Source organism: Anomalospiza imberbis, chromosome 4 (genome assembly GCF_031753505.1).
Source record: "Anomalospiza imberbis isolate Cuckoo-Finch-1a 21T00152 chromosome 4, ASM3175350v1, whole genome shotgun sequence".
NCBI lineage: Eukaryota > Metazoa > Chordata > Aves > Passeriformes > Viduidae > Anomalospiza > Anomalospiza imberbis.
In genome coordinates this window covers 66008136-66035411 of record NC_089684.1, presented here as the reverse complement: position 1 = coordinate 66035411, position 27276 = coordinate 66008136, and the positions used below count along the sequence as shown (strand labels likewise).

Genomic DNA, 27276 nt, shown 5'->3' with positions numbered 1-27276 from the left:
CATTTTAAAATTTTGTGGTAATGCTCAAAGCCTCGGTGACAGCCGGGACAGGGAGATCCAGCCCAGGCCTGAGCATGCTTGGTTAATGCAGCTAGATAAGAAGGAATTACAGTACTGTATCAGGATATCCTCCCATTTAATCAAAATTGAAAGTTCCGCAGAGTATCCAGTAGTAACGTCAATCCTTTGGCTCATGACCAGAATGAAGAGGAAGTCATGGTGGAGTGTCGTGTGCGGTTCCTGTCCTTCATGGGAGTAGGCAAAGACATCCACACGTTTGCCTTCATTATGGACACAGGAAACCAGCATTTTGAGTGCCACGTTTTTTGGTGTGAACCAAATGCAGGCAATGTATCAGAAGCTGTTCAGGCTGCATGTATGGTAAGTGACCTTCTTCAAAGGCATCTAATAGCACTTTAGATTTTCACTGCCTCCATAAATTACAAATTTTTATAAAATTTGTATATAATTACAATTTTTTTAAAAATTTGTAATTATATTAATTTCAAGACAGAGAAAAGAAAGATAGAAATAGCAATTAATATTATGATATATTTAATCAGTTAAAATCCAAACATTTTAATGTTTGAAGCACCAGCTAGTGAACAATGCCCCTTTAATTATTTTCTCTCCTAACCTCTACAACATCTATGTACATTAGAAATCTTTTCTTTCACTACACAAATAACCTAATGCCGAAAAAACATTTTGCTTGGAGTCATGTTATGAAATCCAGAGGTAATATAGTGAAAATAATCCTTTTTCAAGAGTAACTGAACCCAGAAATCTTACTTTTCAGTTTTCAAATGGGTATTTATATGATTTATACCCATATCTGTTGTGTGCTAATGGGCAGTTTCTGCCCAAACATTGACAGACCAATTTCCCATTGACTTCAGCTGAGCTTTTTGTCACAGCCAAAGCAGATGTTTGACTATATTTAATGAGAAAATACTAGAAGTGTATTTCAAATGGTCTGTGAAGTGATTTGATCCAGAAATGATTACAGAATGGCTTTGCTTTGTTGCAGTTACGGTATCAGAAGTGCTTAGTAGCCAGACCTCCTTCACAGAAAGTTCGTCCGCCCCCGCCGCCTGTAGATTCGGTGACCAGAAGAGTTACAACTAACGTAAAAAAAGGAGTCTTGTCTCTCATTGACACTTTGAAACAGAAACGTCCGGTCACTGACATGCCATAGCTGCTTAAGAGAGAAGATTCTCCCACCATTTGACTGAAGACAGCAGTAGCTACACTAAGGAAAATGAACGGATGATGTCTGACCTTCCATTTCAGTTGCTGATCCTTTCTCTTCAGAGAATTTACCCCTATCAAAACAATGTTAGACAAGCATGTTCTCTCGTTCTTGCCACCATCGTGTGATATGAAAAGAAGCATGAATAATTTTTTTGCTGTCAGTGAGTTACATCATGGGCAATGGAAGGTCTGTTTGATTGTAAATACACGAACATTACCTAAACTCACACAAAAAAAGAGAATATGGCCACGTCCCTCCCAGTGAACTCATGCTAAAGTCCTTGGAGTGAATGATGCCTGAGTTAAAAGTTTCACCTTCTTGAGCTGGATTTGTCATAAACCAATCTTAAATCCTACAGCACTTTGCTCTGTTTTCAACACTGGAATAGGTATCAAGTATCACCTACCATTTAATTACTGTAGATTAAATACCAAGTTTTATTTTTTACAGAACTGCACCTGTTAGTTTTAAATTGTCAGCATTGGTCTAGCAACTACTTTAACACCTCCCTGACGTGTTTTTGAAGCATAGTGTCATTATGTCATCTTCCGGTTACACATTATGGTCTTACAGAAGAATTTTGTTTAAAACCAAACCAATGATGAAAAATCCAGAAGCATTTTCAGTAATTGAGTTGCAGGGTGATCCACTGAAGCTTTTCAGCTTTAAACATACAAATTCAACTGCTGGCTGTTAAATTTATTCTCCTAAATCTATCCTTAATTCATCAAAAATAGTTTATTTAATGAAGGGCTCAAACCAATCAGGAATAAGAAGTAGTTAGTGATTTTTTTCTCTTACAACTGTTATATAGACTAGACTATGCCATACCTTTTCTATACAAGTGTTTGATGAAATGTTCAGTTCAGTGTCTGGTTGCATAATTCTCCCTTTCCCTCAAGAGTTTGTTGCTGAATACTTAGCATGCCAGAAGAAGAACAATTATATTTCTTGTTATTTACAAAACTTCATGAAATTTATTTTACTTTTAATGTCCTTGTAACAAAATAAGTAGAGAGTTCTTTTTTAACAGGATAGTGTTTCAGGTAGTACAATTGGATTTCACTGCTTTTGCTCCAAAGACTTCATCTAATTGATTTGCTTTACACACTTGCAGACCCTCACCAATCAGCCCAGCATTGCCCTCGAAATTGTACCTCAGGCTGATTTTGAAATGCAGTCATGCATCTTCAGTGTCTCCCTTTGTCATCTTCTGTCTAAACCTGCAGATTGGTACAGATTTTGGAAATGAAGCATTAAGTATATTTAACTAGTGTTAAAAATGTTTTGCCTCCTTCTATAGCTAGGTTCTCCCAAGCTCTGCAAATTTTGTGATACTCCAATGCTAAAGGAGCCCTAGCAAAGTTCTTGTTACAATAACTCTTTTTTTATTTTAATATACAAGAGACTGTTATAAACAAACTATTTTCTTTTTTATTTCCTTGTTCAAAGAAATTAATGACCACACCTGGCAAAGTAACTTAGGAACACAACAGGAAAATAATGATGATCCAAGAAATTTCTGCACTGAAAAATGCAGGAAAATCATTACTAAACTCAGTGTGATATATGAGCAAGTGTCAGGTGAAGGCTGGCTATGCAACTATTGTAATTAAATTTAGCTTTCTACAATATCCTCTGAAGAGCTGATCCTCTACGGATCTCAGATCTCTTCATGTCCACGATTCTGCACCTCAGGCACTGAAGCAACTGTTTCCCCCCTCAAGGCTCACGCTCTTGCCACCTCCTTTGCACCACCTCTATTGCCTGTACAGCTGGAGAAGCTGCTTATGCTGAGTACACAGGGAGAGCTGGAGGAGAGGGGTGCAAGCAAACCCACCCCCTTTAGCAGCACCTGTGGTTGAACTGACCACAGAGCCAGATCACAAAGCATGGGGATGGCAGCTTGCATATAGCTTCTATAGTTTCCATTACTGATCCCAGTCACCTCTGTTAGGAGCAGTGTAAAACTCACTTCCTATCAGAGAATCACAGAACTGTTTGGTTTGGAAGAGACCTCAAAGGTCATCTCATTCCAGTCCCCTATCGGGGGGCACTTTTCACCAGACAAAGTTGCCCATCCAACCTGATGTTGAATGTTTCCAGGGATGACTGCTCTCAGACTGTGGTGGCTAACAGGTACCCTTAGGTAGGATTGTGAATTTAAGAGATAAAAGTTTCCTTGTTCGTCATTGTGCTAGTGAGTCACATTTTAATTTATTCTAAATTAAATACTTTGATGGTGTCTTTTTAAAGTTCCTGCTGACATTCCTGTCGTGATTTGGGATTGGCAACTGTTGTACAGCAGTGAATTAGTTTTAAACAGTACAATTAAATTTTGTCACTGCATCTGCACAGTGCTGATTAACTAGTGTTAAAAGAGAGATCCAGACTCTCTTTAACTGAACCACACTTAGCAAACAGCAGTGTAAAGGTTCTACATCCATGTTGTCAAGGCTAGGAACATCTGGTTAGCTTTCATTAGCAATGTGTGCAACTGCAGGCAGGGCGGAGGAGAAGACAGAAAGGTATTTGAAAAGCTGTACATCACTCGCCAGTGTATGTTTTAAGAGGTTTATGTCTGTTAACAAAATGCTGTTCATTTTGCAAATATTTAAGTAGTGTACTTGATGATTTGACTATATGTGGCCTTTCTGCTTCAGTAGAGCTCCTTGTTCTCCAAAAGATTTAATATACACCAGGTGTTTGCAGAATCAGAGCCTAATATAACAAAGCCTATTATCTTTTGTTTCACAATATATTCAGACACTCTTTTTACCATGGCCAAAAAAGTATGTATGGAGTGTGTGTGTGTGTGTGTGTGTGTTTGAGCAACTGCAACTGTTCTACTTGATGTTATAGCAACCCTTCAGTTATCTATGCATTTTTTATAATACCTAGTCATTCTGTAGGCCGGCAGCCATGTTCACTATGCCTTGTATGTCTGATGCCATATTCTAACTTAACCTGTTAAATACAGCTTAAAATATTTTTATTTTATTTATTCTATTTTTACTGAAATATCCTGCTTTATTATGTTGATGTATTGTCTTTACTGGATGTGCTCTTGTAACATTCTCCACTCTGTATACTATAGGTTGCCTAAAAAAAGGCAGGCTTTGTAATTATTTGTAGTCACATTTTTATTGAAGTCTGTAGAAGAATCATGTAAAGCAAAGCTAACTTCGTAATTTTTTTCAATGCAAGTAGTAAGTTAGAGGTATCACATGTCAGTCAGTCATGTCATTAACAGGCTCCCTTGCAGAAGCAAGGAGGTTTATATTCACAGTCAATGACTAATAGATAAAAGCCTTTCTTTTGAAATCTGTAGTGCTGGCTGTAGGTTTTATTTAAGCCACTTACTGTTTCATTTACAGGGGAGCAAGGAGGTGTGGGAGATGCAAGGCTATGGAGGCCACCTACAGGGTGGCTAACTGGGAATAACAAAAACAGCATAGGAACAGCACAGAATCCATTCACAGTAAAATGAGGTTTAGTGATACACTTCCTGTGCAGAGTCACCTGTACCTACAGAAATATTATGCCCTTCAGTGGCAGAGGAACAAAAGTTGTGAAGTACCTAATAGCTCACACCAGTGCTGTCACTAAGGGTTCTACATTTCTTAATTTTATCAGGCATTTCATAGATCACTTACCATGGAATCTAAAAGTGTTAGTACATCACCCATGGAAAAGATAACATTCTCATTTCAAGAGCCAGTATGGGCTCAGCATTTCAGCATTACTCCCAAATGCATTACTCCTTTCTTGGGCATGTTAATTAACACATTGCCACAACGTGTGCTGTCCCCTCAGCCCATGCTGGTTCAATTTTACAGCAGTAAGACAGAAGGAAACACACCACTGTTTATTAGCAGAGCCCAGTCTTACATAGAAGTACATGACTGACAACAAAAAGGACAATTTTCCCTGCTGTTGACCACTTCTCCATATTTAAATGTAATCTGTTCTGAGAATAAATTTAGCTGCATAAAGTGATTGTCTCAACTGTTACTGCTCCATGAAACTGCAAAATTATTTTGTTCAAATTAGTGGTTGAGGGAAGGGAAAAACATACTGGTGGTTTAGAGGCAATAGCAGTATTATGAGGGTTTTTGTATCTGAAAAGCTGAATCAACAGTTTCTAGTTGAAAATTACAAATAAACAACTAGATTACAGAAAAGTAGTTACATAAAATACAGTTTTACTGTAAAAAGTCATTGACTGTTACAGGTATCTACCTACAAGCTATCTGAAGTCAGTCCCAGATTTGCCACCATGTGATGTTCCATGCTTACAAAGTAAGCTGCTGACCTGCAGTTGAAATATTCACTCTCTGATATTCTTGGTAAGACATCAAGATTTTGACTGGTTTAACCTCTATACTATGTCAAAAATGCAAATTCTTGAAAGCAAGATGAGGCCAAGTGTGGGACATCATGACACATATTACGAAAGTAGCCCAGAAATTCTGTTATTAGACACATGTATGTTGTTTTACAAGTAATTTTACCTTTAATAATGAATGATACAGATCTTGATTTAAAAAAACATTCTTTAACTGCAGAATCTATTATTTTAAGCATTTAACAACCATATTGGAAAAAAAATCTCTATAGTGTCCATTCCTTCCATCCAATATGCAGAATCTCTCCTCCTTCTAGATGGTTTTGAAATAAAATATGGTTTTTTTTTCTGGTTCTACACATGGCATGTGTACAGGTCTAAATCTATCCTTACAAGTTTGTTCAGAAATAAGAGTAGAGTTCACTGTGTTACTGGAACAGGTAAGGAGCATGGATTGCTCACAGGAATATGCAGAAGGTGAGGGATGTATAGTACAGGACAGCTGGCTCAGATTAAAATGCTGAAAGAAATTTTCACTGATTCAGTGAAGCAAGGATATTTATCAGATGAACAAGAGCCAGCTGTCTACACTGCTGGGGCAATACCATTCACATCCTTTCTTAAAAAGGTGCTGCTGATCCAGTGACACTGACTGGTGTGGGTGAAGACAAAATAGAGATGTAATAACATTTTCTCTAAATCCAGACCTGTATGTCAAATGGGCTAAGTTCCACACTATAGTGCTGATGCTCCTGGCAACACTCTTCCCAAGTATCCACAAGGTTGCCTAGAGGAAAATTTCTGGGCCACAGATACCTTTGTCTTTCTGTATTATTGTGCTATCTCTTTCATTTTTACAAGTTCTAGATACAAATCAGATTTATTGTTAAAAGTACCTCGGTGCCTCCTTTTATCTTCTACTCAGATTACAAGACAGTTGTAGATATTTTACAGTTATTTTATCTTTGCTAGCAAAAGGGAGCAGCTTAGAAGCCCACAGCTGTTTACAAATACAGCTACTCTGCCCAGTCATTATTCAGCTGACTAGCGGTAACATTTACAAAAATGTTACTTTGACAGTAGCAGCTCTTTTCAACTAAGAACTGTTTATGTTAAGAAATAGATAAAAAGCAGTTATGAACCATGACATAGTCTGATGTGACATTATGATGACAATTCAGTGTTTTTAACATGAGAATATTTGATCTATTTTTCACTGTTATTTATTTCAATGAACACTTAAGAAGAAACCAAGACAACACATTTTAGAAAGCCTATGCATGGGTTTCAATGTACTTGGCCAGTTTCCTGTACAAAAATTCACATCTAGTTTTAGAAATACAAGGCTTGTTTTCCATGGAAAAGTGGAAACTCACAAAAATGGTATCTAGCGCTTGTAATGAAAAGCCACTTAAAAAATTTCAGTCTCACTTTAAAAACATCAATATGAAACTGATTACCTGTACAGGTTTAGATACAGTGAGGGGTTGAGTGTATGATTTAACTTGTCACTTCAAAGTGTATAGCAAGAGTCTATAGTTTTTTGACCTCACTTCCCCCAACAGTCTATCAGCCTTAGGCAGCTCCATTCACTTAAAGTGTGATTACTGGATGAAAAGTTACTATCTAACATGGATGTTTCTATATACGTAGCACATAATATATCCTTCCCAAGGCCAGATTATCCTTGCATAAATATATACTGTAATTTAAGACTGTTGATTAATATACAGGAATCTTTACTTTCTTTACAAAGGGAGGCCAGAGTCTGAAGGTTCATACAGCCAAGTTGGCTTGACCATTTTTGACCAGGGTGGTGTAAATATCCAACCAGTTGGATGCTGTACTCTGGCCATGAAAGCAACGTTAAGTTTATACCCTGGGTTTGTTTCATTACAACCTTTCATATGGTGTTATCAGTGAAGGCAAAGTGATTGTCAGGGACTTCAGTACAACCCTGTTCTGCTCTGCACATGCCTTTTGAGCAGGTGTCTGTCTCTCATACACCTTGCCCAGAGGTGACAGATGAGATGTACTTTCTGTGCAAGTTCAGTGGGACTGTGTGTCAGTCAGGGTTTGCAGATTTCTTCAGCTCAACACGACTGTCTGTTCGGGGAATGTTCTTTTGCTCTGTGTTACTGGCTGCTTTAGGCATGGATATGTTACTGGCTGCTTTAGGCATGGATATGTTACTGGCTGCTTTAGGCATGAATATGTTACTGGCTGCTTTTGTCTGGTGCACATTCATTTGTTGAATGTTACTGGCAGCTTTCTTCCCATGCACAGTCTTCTGTGGTGTGTTACTGGCAGCTTTCTTCCCATGCACAGTCTTCTGTGGTGTGTTACTGGCAGCTTTCTTCCCATGCACAGTCTTTTGTGGTGTGTCACTGGCTGCTTTTGTGGGGCACACATGTTTTTCTTGTATCTTACTGGTTGTTTTTTTTGGGCACACATGCTTTTCTTGTATCTTATTGGTTGCTTTAGACACAGGAACTTCAGCCTTAACATTAGCTCTAGTATGGTGGTGAAGGAGTTTTGCAGCTTTTGGCTTAGTATCACTAGCAGTAACCTTACGTCTACGTTGTTTTACTTTCTGCTTTTTCACCTCTTCTTTTAGTTTTTCTTCAACAATGCCATCTAGTAGAGCTTTTGCTGCAGCAGAAGCCAAAATGTCTTTAGCAGACACTTTTTTAGAAGTATAATTCTGAAAATTTCACAGAAAACAACAATGAATAGAAGCCCCAGTACAGAGCTTCTCAGAATTTACTCCATGAGAAAAAGAGCAGAATCTAGCAGAAGGACTCAAGTCATGTGTGATAAATGCTAACCAAACTATTTATTCACAAAAGTAAGAACTTGACTTGTGTAAAGAGGTACTGGAGCATTTGCTCTTCAGAGGCTTTCTTCTCTACTGACCCAAAGAGGGGAAACTCAGTTCTGGGCTCTGTAATGTGTGTCTGACGTGTGTTTAACCCCAGCTGGTTGCCAAGCCCCACACAGCCGCTTGCTCACTCCCCCACCAACAGGATCAGGGAAGGAACTGGAAGAGTAAAGCTAGGGAACTCCTGGGTTAAGATAAAGACTCTGGTTCCCTGGGAAGACCAGTGCCATTACTGCAAAAGTCCTCCCTTCCTCCTCCTTCTTCCCACTTTATACAGTGAGCATGATCTCACATGGTCTGGGATATCCCTTTGGTCAGTTTGGGTCACCTGTCCTGGCTGTGTCACCTCACAGCCTCCCACAGAGCCCCAGTCCCCTCACCAGTGTGGCAGTATGAAAAACAGAAAAGGCCCTGGCTCTGTGTAAGTCCTGCTCAGCAATAACAAAACTTTTTGTATGTTGTCAACCCTGTGTTCAGCACAAATCCAGAACACAGGTCCACACCAGTCATTGTGAGGAAAATTAACTCCACCCCAGCCAAAACCAACACACTCCCACACTGACCTGGTCTGTAATGTGCCTGTAAGAACAATTTTGTGTGTGTGTGTATCAGAAAATACAGAAATTTCAGTAACATTAAATACGGATAATTTTCACAGTAATGAAAGTTCTTGCTCATAATATGTAAGTAAGGAACTCTCAAACTAGGAACCAGGTCAACATCCAAGTATATAACGAGAAACTATGGGGGAGAAACTGTTTACAACTATCTAAGAAGAACGTTTCTGTAAACAAGGAATTTCAGTTTAAATTGTAAGTACCTGTTTTCTCCTTTGTGGAAAATGTTCATTTGCTGAATCACCTAAAAATTGGCCATTGGAGCAATTGCTTTTTTCTATTAGAATTTGACCCAAAAAAATTACTTGAATTAACTACCTGCAACAAAAGTGTTTGTTTCTCTGGATAGAGACAATATGGTTGAGAGATGCACATAGCATGATTAACTGAAACTCAGATCAAGTTAAAAATATTTAATATTGTAAAGAAAAAGCTCAATAATAGGTAACTTGAAAGGCTTTTCATATGTTATTCTCTTACTTTTAATAAAATCTAACTTCCCCCAAGAGGCCAGCTTCTTTCAAGCACTGTAATTGTAATATGACAGAAAATGGTACAAATAACCAAGTAAAATCTCCTATCTTTAATCTGCAATGAAATTGTGATTAGTTCTTCCCCACAGCCCTTCCACTTTTGATGGAAAAAATGTGTGTTTCTCTTAGAGACAAGAGGAAAATGTTGATGCTCAGAGATGCAAACTAGCCCTTTAAGGCCTTTCCTCAGGAATAATGCCAAGACTTTTCAGTTTACTCAGCAAAAGCGCCCTGCCTTTCAAGCTAGATTTGCATATGCCTTCGTTTGGAAAGGAAGCATTTTCATACCTATTTAATTCAAATTATAATAGTGTCACCCATAGGGATTAAGATTTTGGCTGCTTGGATACAGGAAAATCTTGGTGACACATATAACAAACACATTTACTAGATACCATTTATCCTGAGTCTAATCAAGCTCTGTATTTCATTCCAAAGTGTGATGACAGCAATATATTTCCTCTAGATCTTGCTGGCACTAACTTGGATCAAGGGTCTGCTCTGATCACAAGCTCCAGAAGAACAGGCACGTCTTTTAAACCTGTGCTCAGTATAAAACCCAAGAAGTGGCACATTTCAACGGCTCACCTGTCTTTTGGTCTTAAGACAACTAAAAAGCAGCCAGGAATTTTATTTCAAATATTCAATTTTGTTTATTCTTCTGTGGAAAGCTGCAGTTATCATCTTCTATGAAGTGATTTAAATGGTTATTTTCATAGCTTACCTCTCTCTCTAGAATAGCTAGGAAATAACCACTGGAAATTTCTGATGGCTCCATTTTGAAAAACATTTCAGTGGAAGACTGAATCGCAGCAAGTAGAAAAAATAGAAGGAATAAGCCTGTAAAAAAGAAATGGAAGACCAGAAAATAATATTTAAGAATATAAAAGGAAATAAACAAGGATACATTGAGTAATTTTCAAATTATGTCTTTCAGTAACATAGCTTTATCATAATTTTTAAAAACTGAAATTCAAGAAATGCATGAGAATTCATCTTTTTAGAATTAAGTGGGGTTTTTCTATTTTTTTTTCAGTAATTCCTTTTCTTTTCCCAATTATTAAGTATATTTATTACCAGATAATAAATACGTCATATAACAATGAAAAACCATGTTCTTTCTCATGTGTGCAATTATTGAGTTATCAGGTTGTCCGTGAAGTTGGGGAATGGTCTGAAAACACTAAGGAGCTTGCAGAAATTGTAGAGGTGTTAACTTTAAGTAGTAATAATAATAATAAAAAAATACCTATCTAAGCTAAAAATCTTAAGACAGGAAAATTTGCTATTTGTTCTAATTGAGAGCTTTTTCTCCAATTTTACAGTGCATCACTAGGGAGGGAAGAACTAGCCTCTTTTCCTGTTCTCCTTGAATTCCAGAAATTCCTGGTTGTTATAAAGCAGTCTCAAGGACTTGGCTCATAAGGCTGGCAAACTAGTACTAAGCTGTCTCAGTACAGAAAAACACTATCAAAATGTCCTTTTGTAATTATAGCCCCCTCCTCTTCACTGAGGACTGTAAGATAGAGTCCTACTCCTTAATGCCCCTCTAACCCTCTGGTGACAAGAGCTTTATTCAAAGTTGGTTACAGAGAAATGTATTCAGTATTTGAAAGCAATATCCTGATTTGGCTGGCTAGTTCACTTTTAATGGGAAGCCTGCAAAACTTTTGTTTCCAAGTTCTTACCATGATCAGGATTTTTTTTCTATGTTCCTTGGAATTTGATAAAACAGGCTACAAGGCACAAATCCTCCTCACATTACTAAATAAAACCCTTACGTCTTATGACACAGATTTTTGATTTTAGATAAGCTTATTCAATGGAAAACAACAAAACCCAGTGGTAATCTTTTATTGATGTATACAAGTTACTGTTCACCAGAAATCCCTTCAATGACCCTGAAAAATGATGCAGAAATTAATTCAAATTTGATAGGCAAAGCAAAATGCACAAGTGGTTTAGACTACTCTATACACACCTGTTTGCCACGGGTACCCTTACTTTAGGTAAAGCTGTTGCTGTAAACTGTCATATCCTGAAGGTAAGTTCAGCTTAACCTGTGCAAACATGTTTGAAATCACCCTTAAAACTGCACAGCCCTAAGACCAGCTGTGTGACCCCAAACTCCAACAGAGCCTTATTTTGTCTGGCACCATTTCAGCACTGCAGAGTAATTCCAAAAGATAAAATGCACATAACCAAAAATGTTGTAAGAGCTTCCTGGAAGCCCTCAATTTTCTTGGAAAATGGAATTAATATTCAGTAGATCTTTGATGATCATACAACATGTTTTATTAGGACTTGTCTCTCAAAGATACTACTGTGAGTGTGGGGGCTAGTAACTCTGCAACAGCCTTTCATTCTATACTGCACTGTTTTAGTCAAATAAGTTCTCTAATTGATTCTAAGAAAAGTGTAAAAGGAATTTTTGTTAAGTAGTACATGCATCTTAAATGGCTTGAGCTTTCATCTTAAGCATAATCACTCAGTATATTTTATTTATGGCATTCTATTACTGCTCTGTTTGTGCTGATTACCAGCAGCTTTATTGTAGCAAGGACTATGACGAAACATCCAAGATACAGCATGACAGTGAAGGAGAAACTGAATCTGAAATTGTCATTCATGAAGTCCAATCAATCATCAGTCAGAAATTTGCTCAGGTCTGAAAAAATCCTACTGTCATTTTATTGTCCTTTTCTTACCATCCAAGATTGTCTTTTTGAAAGTGTAATATGATTTGGTGGTTTGACAACATTCATGATGCTTCTGCAAAACAGTAAACAGATTTTGGCTTGGCTTTGTGGGGAGAGAGGTGTTTTACATGAGGGGGATTTTTTAAAAAAATAATTAAAGCTCCAGGAACTTTTTTTAAAATAAAAATTATTTTATATGTTATTAATTTACATATTATTTATATTCAATAGAGACCATTACATTCCAAGGTCTCCTAAGTTCTCCCCATAGAGTAATAGCTGCACAGAGAACATGACAGACTCCAGAAAATTTCAAATTCCAAAAGAAAACACAAGCAAGAGCCCATAAATGCTTTTGATCTGGCACACCATCATCGGCAAGACATACCCTCATTTCATCCCACTTGCTGTAAAAAAAATCAAGCAGGCTGCTGTTTTCTATCAGTGAATTTGAAGAAAGATGCACTTTGTTGCACTGTGTCTTATGAATAACATACAACTTTTAAACATTCTTTGAACTGGCCCCAGTTAATATTTACCATTTTAATCATGCAAAATTTAGTTACACTGAATATCTTGAGCCACAGCGCCTTTCCCTTTGATAACCAGATTATTAACTAAGGTAATATACAATCTAAAAATATAGTATTACTCTTCTGTGCTTTTTACAACATAAACTCTTTTAAACCTGCATCCTGTAATCCACTATTGTATCCATGTGCAAGTGCCAACTGTTTGCATTTATGTGACTGAAAGGAAAATCCGGAAAGTACCCATCAGTCTTTTAACAATTCCTCTGGCTGACAGGGGTGACAGCTGACAGGTTATAACTACATATGAAGTGTACAGCGTACATACTTTTTTCATATATATTTGTATTTTCCATGATTGCACAGGATGATCTCTTACTGTAACCTGTCCTTCCCACAAGTCATTCATCTGAATACAGCAAAGAGCAATCCTACAGCAAAGGGTTCTTATTCTTCTGTATGATTCTTACAATTTAATTTCTTTTTCCTTTGAAATTGATCATTCTACCTCAGAAGCTGGGAGCATGCTAGTAAGTTAGTTTCATTCTCTGAATACTAATACAATAATAGCAATAGCTCTATCCGAAGAATGTTATTTCCAACCAGTGATGCTTTTCCTCCCATCTTAATTTCAGATGAACAAAAATATTAGAAGAGAAAGTCAATAGAATACTGCTAAGTAATCTCATAAACAGAAAGAATGGCAGGACAGGCAGCAAAAGCTATTTCAATTTAATGCAAGATACATATCAGTCTAGGATAAGAATTATGCTACAATTTAAAGTCATACTTTAATTTTTCCACAAATAAAACTGCTCATTCTGTACCTATATGGTCGTACTTTATCTCCCTCCACTCCAGATTCCAGTGCTTTTCTCACTACAAGTTCATTTTCTTCTGGGTAAATTGAGCAAGTGCAGTAAACAATACCTTGTACTTTGTTAACTACAAAACAAAACACAACTTTTTTACTCTTCAGATTCTTCATACTGACAGTGGTTTGGTAAGGATTTAAAGCATCATAAAAATTATGTCTCCTTTACCTCTTGGTCTCTAGTGTTTTTAAGTAATTCAAATATTTTCAAATATTTGAAGATTTCAGCACAAAGTCAAAGCTGTCTCCAGTCTTTTCATACAGCTACCAAAGGAGAGAGGAAAAAAGTGGCAGCATGCAGATGGAGGGAGACTACATTTGCAGGATTTCTAAAGCAGAGTATAACTAAGCCATAAACCAGTTCTCTACACAATACTGAAGAGTATTATATTAATATCTGGTGGACACTAGGACACAGGAACACCTTCAGAATGGAGGAAATCATTGTTCAGGAGGTTTGGTTACATGCTTATTCTTAATTAAGAGAGTAATTTGTGCATTTTTAACTATACTAGATAATGGTGATAATACAATGGAATTGATATCCCAAAGTCTTCCCAGAAATTGAGAAACTAGCACACTCACATTTCAGCGCATGAATCAACTCGTTAAGCTGCCTCTCAGCAAGAATACAGAGTTTATCCTCAGACACAAATCCTTGGAAAAGGTCTCGTAGCAATCCTGCATCTAAAAGCAGAGTAGTAAATTTAGTCTTGCAATTTGTATTAGTGTCTGAAAATTCAGCTGTTTGCAGAAGCAGACCTGGTTATTACTGGTGCAGTGGGAAGGCAGGTTTTACAAATTAGAATACCAAGGAGTGCCTGATTTATTTGCTTTACTTCTTTACCTGTAATTACCTGTGTCTCTTACTTGCTTCTAGTTAAGGAAAATTGTACTGAAAGAACTAATACAAACAGTCAATAAAGGAGTGTAATCAAATAGAAAATTATATACATGTTGGTATCTTAAAATAAATGTTCTGCCTATATTCTTTTTACTTAAAAAAAAGCTATACACACTCTGCTCCCCAGAATCACCCTCAAACTTTCATACTATCAACCTGAAGCAGTCACAGAATTGTGCAAATCAATTTATATATTTTATAGTAATTAAAATAAGGAAGGTTTCTTTAATACAATTATACAATTTACGGAAGCACCTGCACAGTCTAGACCACAATACTTAAATATATTTCTACCAGAAAGCATGAGCTAGATACTGTATCAAAAGTTACCTCTGTGTTCACTTAAAATAAGCTCCATTGGATTGCCAACCCAGTCCAGAGCATTGTGGTAGCAGCAAAATAACTTTTGCCTTTTCAAATCTTGAGTCTGTTGGTTGAAGCTCAGTAAAGTCTTCATGTAACAACCAAATATCTGAAAAACAAGGAAAACTCAACACTTATAGACTGCAAGTATGCCTGCCCACAGGTGATAGAGGTGAAGAGACTGTGGTATTACATAGAATTCAACAGAGCTAAAGCCTGCTAGATTCAGATTCTCCAGAGTATGGCCTATGGATTTCAAACAGATTGAAGGGCTGTATCTTCCACTGAAAAGACACTTAATGGGGTTGCAGTCTTGCTGCATTCTGTCCTGACAGTGTCATCCAGGTAAACTGGACAAGTGCATGTGTTTTGGATTAACACTCTCAAGTAGCTGGAAATCAGACTGAAAGCAACAGCCAGAACACCAAAAGTTCCCCACTACCAGCTACAACAACTGCTACGCAGTAGGTACTTCTAAGGAAAACACCAATATTTCTGGAGCTTGCATCTATGATATGGTTAGACTGCAATTAACTTGACTGTAGCTGAAGAGCTATCAGCCCACCTTGTGACCAAAAAGTTCTTACTGCCATCCCCAAGCCTCCAAAGAGGGGATCTCTGAGTTCTGATAGAATTAGTCAATATTTACAGACATCACAAACTGTATCACTGTATTACAATACTTCTTCAATACCAACTGTTTTAGTACCTACTTTTACATCCCATGTGACTGAAACTGTTCCTCAGTTCTTCTTTTGACGAAGATTTCACACCACAAACAAAAATTCTGGAGCTGCTGTCATTTGTCAGCACTGACATATGGGCAATGGTCAGATGGGAGCCTACGTGAGCCATTATAATGTCACGACCTTCACTCAACAGCGCCTGTGCAGAGTGTACAGCAAGGCTGCGAGACTTATCCTACAAAACAATGACATAAAAATTAGGTATGATCAACTATCTTGGTTTCTGTAAATGCCAACCTTCTTCTCCAAATTAGGAAAGTCTTCCATTGTTTTCATAGGAAATGGAAAGAAGGGAGGGAAAAAACTAATCAGGGATATCTGGATATCTGCTAATACAGAATTAAATAAATTACAAAACCAAGCAGTCACTCAATAAATTTTAATAACTTTAAATAATACATGAAAAAGCATCGCATCTATAGGTGAAAATAAAGTACATATCATCCTCATAAGGAGGAACTCCTATTAACAACTTTTTCCAGAAAAGACAAACTTTGGCCATGATTCAGGTAGAATTCATCCTCTGAGGCAGCTTAACAGAGAAATGCAAAACTATTCACATAGCTCTTGATGATAATTACAGGAAAAATGTTGCCCTTGTAGATCAAAGATCAAGATTTAGCCGAAATTCAAACAACAGAGGCTCACTGGAATGCAGAAAACAGAGACAGCTCCACAAGAGTAAATGCTCTTGTACCATTGGTGATTAAGAGAAAACTTTTATCAAATTACTTAAAAAGGCAAGAAGTGAAGATACTGACCACAGATACCAGGTCTTGCACCAAATCTGACAAACTGACGATAAATGGAAAGGGAAAAAGAAAGTGCTAAGCCTTTAAATTCACATAATTGCCTATGTACACACAGCATTCAAGCACCATCCACCCCACCACAGAGATGGAAGTTTTGACAGTTTTATTTACTCATTTTGAATATTTTTAAGTAGTTACACTCAGAATTTGTTCCCATTACCTAGAGGGCTGTCATCTATAGTTCTTTTCTCTAAGTATTGTATTGAAAATCTACACATTGAAATGGAATATTGAATACTGAGTCACTTTTTAAGTTGAGCAATAAATTTTGAGGCTGAAGTTTGCAGATATCTAGTGAAAATGCTGGTTGAAATGCTTCTGCTAGGCACTCAAGAATCATCAGATAGTTCAGGTAATTCATGGTTATGTTGCATGGTTACTGCAAACCACTACTCTGGAACAGAAACCTCCAACCAAACTTTACTGGGGAGTCTAACAATGGCAAGTCAGGAAAAAGACCAGTGGGGGTTATGGAGATCAAGGAACCACACTGCACAAAATACAAAGTGTGATCATTCCATTATAAACACGTATTTGAAGAGAAAGAAATATTACAATAGCATACCACTATCTACTAACTGCAGGAAAGCATATGGACTTATATTGAAACTTTCCTCACATTTTCAGAAGTGAGACTGCCTCTTTTTGATCACTTTTTATACTTAGTTCAACAGTTCTAAGATTAAATTTAAAACATTCTACTAACTTAATTGCAGCTATCAATTAAGCATTCACATTTGTATGCTAAGTTTAGTAAGTGGATCAGTTTGTAACCTAATTATTACAAATGTCCAAAACCTTATGAGAGTTTGCCTGACTGATTTAATACAACAGTCACACAATACACAACCTCTTTCTAAAGCAAAGCAATTATTTCAATTATTTTATTATTTGTGGATCATCTGACTCAAGGCTGAACATCAACTCACCTGCAGTAAGAGTTTGCAATCTGCAAAAAGATCTAAATTAAGCAGTTCTTCTCTAAGAGAGGAAGGAAAAACCAATACATCATGGCAATGTTGGTCCACAGCACACGTGTAATAGTCAAAGTCTGACACAGATTCAACCTTTGTGAATCCCTTCATCTCCAAATCTCTGATAACATCTTCAAGGCTGTTAACATACAATTCTGACCATTAAATATACAAGAGTTACTTAAGCAACATAGTTTACACTGATTATAAGAATTTTTTTCTTCTATTGTGTGTGTTTATATATATGCATACATATATAGGTATAAAATGCATACTGTCTAATGCAGGAGGGAAACTTACTCTCCTTTAGGCACGTAAGTTCTGGTTTGAAACACTTAAATTAATAAGTCTGATACAATTAATTTAAAAAGAGGTATGTATCTCCAGAGGATGATTCAAAGCATCAAAACAGAAATGCCCATGTGCTCAGGAGAGGCTGTAGTAAATTTACTGCTGGAATGCTTTAGTTCTTTCAATTGCTTTCAATCTAGCCCAACTCACCAATAATTTCAATGGCTGACACTGAAAGAATCCTTGTGTAAATGTAATGAAGGCATAACTGCTGAGGTTAGCAATTCAAATATCATAAAGATTTAAAGGTATATATAGCAAGAGATGTTTGTTGAAATGTTATTTCAGACAGTGCCATGAGTTTATTCAGTACATTAAACATGGGATGAAAGGAGCAGTTTTTATTTATTTCCTATTTAAGAGTTCTGAAGTCACACCTGAAATAAGGTACATTATCTTGAAGAGCCTATAACCTAAGCACTGAACAACACTGGTCCAAGACAAAAGCAGTAAAACAAAATTCTTGAAAATGTTATAAAATGGATTACCTGTCTAACAAAACAGATAACAGGATAATCTGGTATGGTTCATGTATCAGTACAGAACTGGGGACATTAGAATATAAAGATTTATAAAGAATATAAAGATTTTAAAATATGCATTCTAATTTCAAGTCTACAATATCCTTACAGAATAAACAGCAGTATTGTATTGTAAAGTATTGTGTTTTAACACCCTTTGCCAATATTATGGTTCACACTAATACACCTGCTTTTAAAGACATTTTCTCTTATTTTCTGTCACCAAGTTAACTCACCCATATGTTTTTTCTAATTTTATTTCCTCATCAATTTGGTGAAAGACCCACACAAGCAACAGAACAGTAAGAAGAACTGTTTCAAAACAGTGTATAAATACCACTAATGCAATAGATAAAAACTACAAAAAATATATAACACAATGGCACTGCACTACGCATAATTTTCCTGTAAGAATTTTTAACAAATGGTAAAAATATAATCTGGAAATTCTAAAACAAGTATGTAACAAACTACATCGCTTCATATGCAAAAACATCAATATCAGATGATACTTTAAAGACCTTACCTGATTTTAAATGTGTTTATCCAAAAACAGACAGGTAAAGCAGAAGTCCTTTTTTCCTGCTTCGATATGGTTTCTGGTACAAAGTATTCAACTGAAAGAGCATCATATTTGATGCGACATCGTGCTAATGCAGCTGCCAGTTTGGTCTTACAAAAGAGTCACAAGTTTAGTAAGTTTTATGAATGTTTTCATCAGCTGTTAGCATGCAACATTTCTGTTACAAAACCCTAACCCTCTTGCTCACAAACCAAATCCAAAAGGGACACGTTCTTCTGCAAGCTGCAATAGAAAATACAGTTACAGAACATTTTCTACCCCAGACAACAGCAGATGCAAGGTGGTAGTGAATAGCTAAGATTATTTTATTTAAATCAGGCAGGACTGCAATTATAGCAGGGGACCCTCAAATACATCCATTTTCTCAGACAGCTAAAAAATAATCTCAATATGTTTTGGAACTGCAATGTGTGGAATACAACCATCAGATGTATTTGCATGTTTGAATATGTAAATACATACATGTGCAGAACGAGCATTTGATGAAAGCTGGCCCCTAAGCATGTACAAAAACAATATAAGTATGATGGCAACCAGGAGTCACTTTCATTATTATTACATGAAAACGTCTGAGATAATATTTCCAGTCTTTTCTTCCCACAAGCTTCATGCTTATTCCTGAGACATGATAATTCAAAATAAATAAAAATTGCTGGTGAACTACTTCAGTTATCTTACTTACTGCCCTCCAGAAATACCTTGCACTTAAGAGATTCATGGACTTTTTGGGCCATTCTAAATCCAGCAGCAACACAATTTTGTCTAATAAATGCCTTTTTAGTTAAACAAAATGTTGTTTGTATTTTGGTGGAAGAGATAATAAATATTCAAATGTTTATGCACCCTGTTTTTTGTTCTAATTATTTAAAATAATAAATATTTAACAAATCTTCATGGTAGAAGTACTGCTAAATAGATAAATATTATTCCATTCCATGACCTCTTGATTCTATTACACTAGCATTTATGAATATTTACTGAATATTTAATTTCCTTCCTAGAACTGTATAAAAGTTTCAACAATGCCAATATAAGAAAAGATGTCTGCAAAACAATCCACAATATGAGGGTGGTTTCTTATCTGTATTTTTCATAACTATATAAATATGAATGTTTGCCTCTAAACTAGTCTCTCATTTAAAAAAAGCCCACAAAATTTTAAGGTGAAGACAGGTTTAATAATTACTTTTAAAAGGCGTTAATTATACAAATCTTCATTTTTGCTGATCTATATAAACAAAAAAAATAGCTCTTTGCACATATACCTGTGTAAATAATGCCCTATTTCCTGAACTTCTGCTACAGGTTCCTCTTCAGCAAAAATCTTTCTTTTTTGAAACTTTCGGTCTTGTAGGTCATAAAGCATCACAACAAGCAAGCTGGTTAACTCATCTGGCTACAAGAGAAAAGCAACTGGATAGAGGAAGTGACCCAATGCATGCCTTATTTCTGCAAAAAGATCCATATCAAACAGCAGTCTTCCATGCAAAAGGCATTAAAAACCCTTAAATGCTTACTTGCAAGAGTATGAAAGTAATTACTTGTGAAGAGTTAATAAAACACTTTTTAAATTTTTTTTAAACTCAAATACAAAACTTACAAGTTGTTTAGATTATCAAAATTAAAAATATTCTCCATGCACACAGATAAAATACTGTATCTTAACTTCCAACGTTATCAGAACTGAAACTTTGAAATTATTTTCTCTTAATAATTTGTTAAATAGCTAAGCTAACAAAAACTTCTCATCTATCAATTCCTCTCTTGTGCGATTCTTCCATATGTAGCATCCAATACACTCAGTGATAATAACCCTTCTGCTCGTGGGATACATAAAAAACCTCCTTTCTCTGTCTAAATGTTTAAACCAGGGAGCATCTCCTGCTTAAGGACAATAATTTCTGCATTTAATTTATTCCTGTCTGCCTCTTTACATGAAATTCTTACAGTTACTATGCCTTCTCAAATACTGACCTTCTCCCAAATATGACCAAAATTAGTTAAAAAACTCAAGTTATTTGGGAAATACCACCAAACACAAGATGTTAGCATGAAAGTCTTACTTCCTTACAAAAACAAGCCAAAGATAATGTTGCTATATCATTTGCCTGCTCATATCAACCTCCACAAACTGTATCAGCTCAAGTTTATCCTGCAATTTTCAAAGGCATCAAAGACAAAACTGGAAGGAACAGCAGAATATTCTGCCAGCTTTAGAATTTCTTTCCATATTAAAGCAGGAAAGCATGTTGAGAGAGTAAACTGGCCCAGTTTTGCCAGTATAATATTTGTACACAGTACTGTTTGCCCAGCAAATGAACCATGGGGTCAATGCATTTTTGTCTGTTTTTATCACTCCATGTTTTCCAACTCCCAAGGATTGGAAGGAAACATTCTTTTCCCCTGCTCACAAGGGGATACAGCTGGGAAGGAAAGCACATGGACATGGACAATATCACCAAGCAAGTACTATGCCGCAGTGAAGTTCATGGCTCGCTCTCCCATCTTCTTTCTTTGAAGGTTTTGACTTCCAGCAATCAGTTACAACAGAATCCCACAACAGGCTTTGGAGATGGATGCTTTAGACAACTATGTAAAAAGGTCAGCAATATTTCAGTCTAAGGCTGCCATGTAGTTCAAAACAACACAGGAAGAACATTTTAGAATTCAAAACAATGTTTTGAAGAACATTTTAGAATCCTCAGAAAAGGCACTAATTACAACAACACAGAAAACGAAAATGCCTCACAAAAATGTTCACTTACTATTGAGTAGCATGGGTAAACCTTACTATCTAACAGTATTTCTTCAAGAAGATCTTGATCTGTAAAAAGAAGAAAATGTTGACAAGTTATGCCACTCTCTAGAAGATTCTATGGAAGTAAGTCACTAAATTGTAATCTTAAACATCATGAAAATTGAGGGCAAATTCAATTACCAACAGTAACAACCCTATGTAATTCATTTACATGAAAAATTGTATAAATTACATCCATAATTTGGATCTGAAAAGAACCACTGAGATGAGCTCAGTTGGTCAGAGCAACCACCAAGGTTGTGGATTCAATCCCCTTATGGGCCATTCTTGATGATCCTTGTAGGTGACTTCCAATTCAGAATATTCTGTGAAATTGTTAAACCTGAAGTTTAACAAAAAATTCCCTAGATCTCTGCTGTCAGGCAGACATGGAACATTTCTTTTTCCATGTTTTCTCTGCTGCATCGTTTCTGTTAGCAATTCCTGGGTAAGTTTTGTACTTACATTTTAGAGCATTGAAAGCCAGTTCATAAGATACACGCCTGGAATGCTCACCTTTAAAAGCCACCATGGGAGATTCGGAGTTGTCGCCATACCGCACCAGGATTCTACCCGTACTCTTTTCAGTACGAATGCCTTGAAAAATCTTAGCTGCATTTATGTATATGGAGTCAGGATAGCCATTCTTCCCAATCTGAGTCACTGCTCTTTTTTTAACAGATCCCTTTTCATTCGAAATTTTCATTTCACTCAAGACTGAAGTACCATTTATAATATCCACATGTGAAGACACCAAATTACTTTCAGAATCTGGCATGTTTCCAGTTGCTGACTGTGAAAGTGCAAGTCACAATCCTGCTGCCTCTGCAAAAAACAAAGTTTGTACTGAATAATGAAATTTTCTTTCACTAGAATACACTTTTCCCTTCCTTTTAGGGTTTTCAATTTTCAGGCTCTAATCTTGCAAATACATATATATGTGTATCATCTGTATTTCTATACATCTATCATCTTACACATCATAGAGAAGTATTTATGAGGGTTTTCTTACATTATTTGTTTTCACCAATGCACATGCAAAGACTGGTTACTTGTTTCAAAAAGGCTAGTGCTTTACAATCACCAGTCCTTTACGGAGTATACACACAGATCTGATTCTCTGTGTCCAATAAGAACCATTATTATTGCAGGCAGAATAGCACCTCTTACTAGGAATTCTCCTTTAATAAAAAAGGCACCAAAATTTCAAAGCAGACATCATGTCTTCCAAAGAACCATCTTGAAAAGAGCTGCAGTGAACTCTACTAAACTGCATATCTATTCTTAAAAGTGGAAAACAAAGATCACCTAAATGTTGATGTATTTAATGTATTACCTAAGCACAATTTAAAATGCAGGAAGTCCATTCTGAAACTCTCTAGAGGTATTATCCAACTCCCTCTAAGCCCATGTGCATTTCTTAAATTTTCTACACATCTTACATTAACATATATAAAAACTACCTTTCCCAGAGGTGGAATAAGGCTTCAAGAAAATGAAAAAGTCACAGAGTTAGTTGCATGCAAAAATATTCTAAAGTTCCACATAAAACATACCTAAAGTATTGGATTTACCCTACTTGCTCTGGTTGTTATAACATGCATTTATGATAATGCCTGGAGATGCAGAAGTCATATTAACTTCAGAAATGGGTTAAGCCAAAACAAATTTAAACTCAGAACAAAGATCTAGTCTAACTAGTCTTCCTGCCTAGGAAAGAATAATACAAAAGAACTATGAGGAATTTGGTAGCTATAGCACAATAAGCTAGGCATGGATTTACTGCTGCCAAAGAATTCTGAGTATTTTAGGATTAACAGCACAAAATAGCAGAATTTGGTGGGGAGGGTGCCAGTTTAAAAGTCAAGAAAAGAAGGTGCTATTCTGATGAAATGGAAGGCATCTTCTTTTTTGCTACATGATTTAGTTCATTACAATTCTCCAGCTTTTTCCCTGCACTCCCTAGCATCTCCTTTCCCGGCCCCCATCACAAAAAACCATAGTGGCAATGGAGGATGGCAATGGAGGATGGCAGCACACAGAGTTGGAGGGGCAAGGGGAGGGACACAAACTGTTGCCTCTCTAGCAGGCAGCCATGAAATGCTCCATGCTGAGCCAGCACTCCTCCATTCAAAGTCCCTTTCCCAAACATGGGTGACACTCAGCCCATCTCTCCCCTCTCCAAGACCAGCACAGGTCAGTGTCTGACCAGCCCAGCATGCTCCACATAACGGACCAGCATGGCTTCCTGAATTCTGGCAACTTATCTGGAGGAGGACACATCTCATTCTCCTTCCTCACAATTTGCTCTCCAAAACTGAGAACTGCAAGCCCTGCAGAAGCAACTCTTACTGTTACTTTCCAGAGGCCTCAGACGAACAGTTTATTCTAGCAGGAGTTTTGCTCCAACATCCCCATTAGATGCAGCAGTAATGGATCCATGGAGCAAACATGTTTTATGAAGCCATATTGAAACAGAACAAGCAGTGCTATCAAAAGAAAGCCCTATTCTCCACTAGAATGAAGCGCCAGATCACCTAAACCAAATTAAAATACTTGTGCTTAGAAAGGAAAAAAAAATAAATACTTTCATGATATTTTACACTATTTTGACCAGCAAACATATATCTCACAGAAACATTGGCACCATCTCAGAGACCTGAAACTCGTATGTCTTGTCCAAGTGAATGTAAATATTCCATTTTAGAATATGCAGCAAGTGAACTATGTCTATGGTGTAAGGACTTTGAAGAGTTGTAGAGCTCCCAATTACTCTTTGTGACTTCTCTGCCAAAGCCATTTTTGCTGAGCCACAATACACACTGCTATCAGGATGATTTGATGAATATACTTTCCCAAAAGACAAATGTCATCCTAATAAAGATGAAATGCTAGTGTTCTGCCCTGTGCAGACACATTGCATGTTTGCAACACTGTAAATCACAGTATGATTTACTGAACGCTGTGCCAAGCAGAGGACACCAAGCAGGATTAATACAAAGCTCATCTGGGAAGAAGAGCTTCCCAGACAAGGGAGAAAAGATCCTGCTTTTCTTTGTGGATCTGAAGCAGACTGCTCAGTTGACAGGGAAAAAAAAACAATCAAGATCCCAAGGTCTCCAAAACCAGAATGGCTTGAAGGATATCTCCAGCTTTGACTTACTAAACTCAAGCAGACAGAATTATGACATTTATTCATTGCACGGCATAGTAAGTGATTCACACACACACACACATCCCCATAAAAATCACTAATTCTTTAGTTTATATACCAGTAAGTGTATTCTTCCCATTTCTTCAGTTACCACCTTCAGTAGCCTCTACAAATAAGGAAAAGAGATTGTTATAAACGCCAATCACTTGTTTTTTAAAATTTTAAAAGTTTAATAATAATAAAATGGTTATAAAAATAGTAATACAATTAGAGTAATGAAAATTTAGAGTTAGGACAATTACAAGACAATAAAAAGCAAAGAATTACAGACGTCCGGATGCTCTCGGGCACTTAAGCCCGATAAGCATGCCTTGTGAACAAAGGAATAATCTTTAAAAGCAGTAGCCTGTTGCATATTCATACATCTCATACATGATGCATAAATTCCTTGCAAATTAAGAACTTTTCTGGTTTTTGTCAACTTCTTCCCCTTAATCCTGGTGGTTCCATAAGGACGGAGAGAAGGTGGAAGAATGTTTGTCTTTTCCGATAAGGAGGCAGTAATTCTTTATGGGCCCCCATCACTGTCATCTCTGTGTGAAGAGTTTCTTCATTATCTCATCTCTTGCTTGAGTTAGTAAAAAAAACCCCCACATACATAGGTTCTATTTTAACTACAAAACTACATATACCATACTATTAAAATGTTAATACAGCACTTCTAATCAATATACCATAATACATATAGTATTCAATTTAATATTTGCGAAAAGCCAATCATAAAATATGCATTTTTCACAGAGATAAAGAGAAAACAGCCCCACTTGTGTTGGCACTTGTGTTGTACCAGGTACAGCAAGCAGCCTGACCAGCCAGTTCCGATTCACATTAACGGGGGCCCCGTGAGAAGCGGGTACGCGGCCATGGACGTGGCTGCTCACACACCAACAAACCGAAAATCCTTGACAGCCGTAGATACACCGTGGTTTTCGTCTCACTAACTCTGTGGGGACACATGGCGGCATCTGCTTCCTGCCATCGCTGCGACTGACACTGTGCTTCAAAGCCTCTGCTGTCCCCAGCTCCAGCCAAGCTGGAGGGCAGCGAACACCAGAGAGAGTCATGGAAACAAGTCAGCCACCGCACCATTCCCCTCCTGCGCTCCATTTACAAGAAACAGCTGAACTCGACTCCCAGGACAAGCACACTGGCGGGGGTGGAGGAAAGCAGCTATTTCTTGGTAAAATCAGGCAAAGCGTTCGTTCATTGAAACGCTGCCCGGAAAGGCCCTGAAACGCAACCAGCTTCCCCAAGCGGGCAGCGGGCAGCGCCACTGCCCTTGGCCTGGGCAGGGGCCGCGGCGCTCGTACCTGGCCGGGCTCCTGCGGCTCCCTCGGGGCGCTACGGGCGGGGCTGCGGGCACCGCCCCCGGGCCCGTGCCGGGCAGGGATCGCCCCATGCCGGGCCGGGCAGGCCAGGGCAGGGCAGGGCAGCGGGGCCCTGGCACGGCCCCTGGGCCGCAACCCGCCCGCCTCCACCTCGGCCCACACGCACCGCGGCTCCGCAGCGGGGGCCGGGGCGCCGCCACCCGCCGTGCTCGGGCGGCGCTCCGCCTTCGTAGCGCGGCCTGGCAGCCGGGTCCATCCGCTGGGACCGGGCCGAGCCGCCCGGCCCCGCGGCATCCACCGGGGCACAGAGCCCCCGGGCAACCGCACGCCCGGGGCTGGGGCGGAGAGGCGCTTCCAGAGATTTCCCTGAACGGCACTCTAAGAAAATGCCTTCGCGGGAGCGAGAGCTGCTCGCACGGTCCTTTTGGAACTTTGGTTTGTTTTATTGGTTTTTTTAAAAAAGCCCTTTTTTTTAAAAAAAAAAAAAAGTCCAAACAGCATTAATTGTCGCAAACTCGAGGAGCACGTTTACAGCTAAGTGTTAGTGACACTCACGTTCCTAACAGCATCGAAACGCCGCTAGTGACAGGACTGGAGCTCCCCAGAGTGCAGGAATAGCCCCAGAGAAGGTGCTGGGGTTTCACTTGCACTTGAAATTATAATGTTTTAGCTGTCTCAGCCTCTGTTTTTATTCAGAGTTTGAAACGTAATTGAAACATGCTTTAAAGTTGTCTCCAGTAGTTTTGTTTTTTTAAAAAAAGGGAAAAGAGGAAAAAAAATTGAAAATATTCCAATAATCAATAAATCAGACATAATCTTTGTCAAAAACCAGAAATCTGCTTTTTCCCTGTAAAGTTTGTTCCTGTTACATCAATGCTTTCAAGGACAACTTTAATTCTCCTGAATAAGGGGAAAACTGCTGTGATTCTGTTAAAATCTGTGATTA

The 27276-nt window shown here is 37.7% G+C and overlaps 2 protein-coding genes across 13 annotated transcripts in view; one reads left to right on the top strand and one right to left on the bottom strand.

Moving 5' to 3' along the window:
- APBB2 (amyloid beta precursor protein binding family B member 2) overlaps positions 1-5251 on the top strand; it is a 168391-nt gene extending 163140 nt beyond the window's left edge. For all 12 annotated transcript variants that reach the window (XM_068188940.1, XM_068188946.1, XM_068188938.1 and 9 more), the window contains 2 exons: positions 202-381; positions 1031-5251. In XM_068188940.1, coding sequence (XP_068045041.1) covers positions 202-381; positions 1031-1198 — 348 coding nt within the window. In that variant the 3' untranslated portion in view covers positions 1199-5251. The remainder of the gene's footprint in view (positions 1-201; positions 382-1030) is intronic.
- NSUN7 (NOP2/Sun RNA methyltransferase family member 7) lies at positions 5109-26415 on the bottom strand. The gene is given in 15 exon segments (XM_068189213.1): positions 5109-7642; positions 7743-8307; positions 10359-10434; positions 10436-10474; positions 13691-13808; positions 14323-14424; positions 14972-15009; positions 15011-15113; positions 15718-15925; positions 17492-17675; positions 18935-19091; positions 20255-20387; positions 21757-21815; positions 22254-22613; positions 26313-26415. Coding segments are annotated over 14 exon segments (2241 nt in total). The 5' UTR covers positions 22567-22613; positions 26313-26415; the 3' UTR covers positions 5109-7496.
- Positions 26416-27276: the final 861 nt, after the last annotated feature.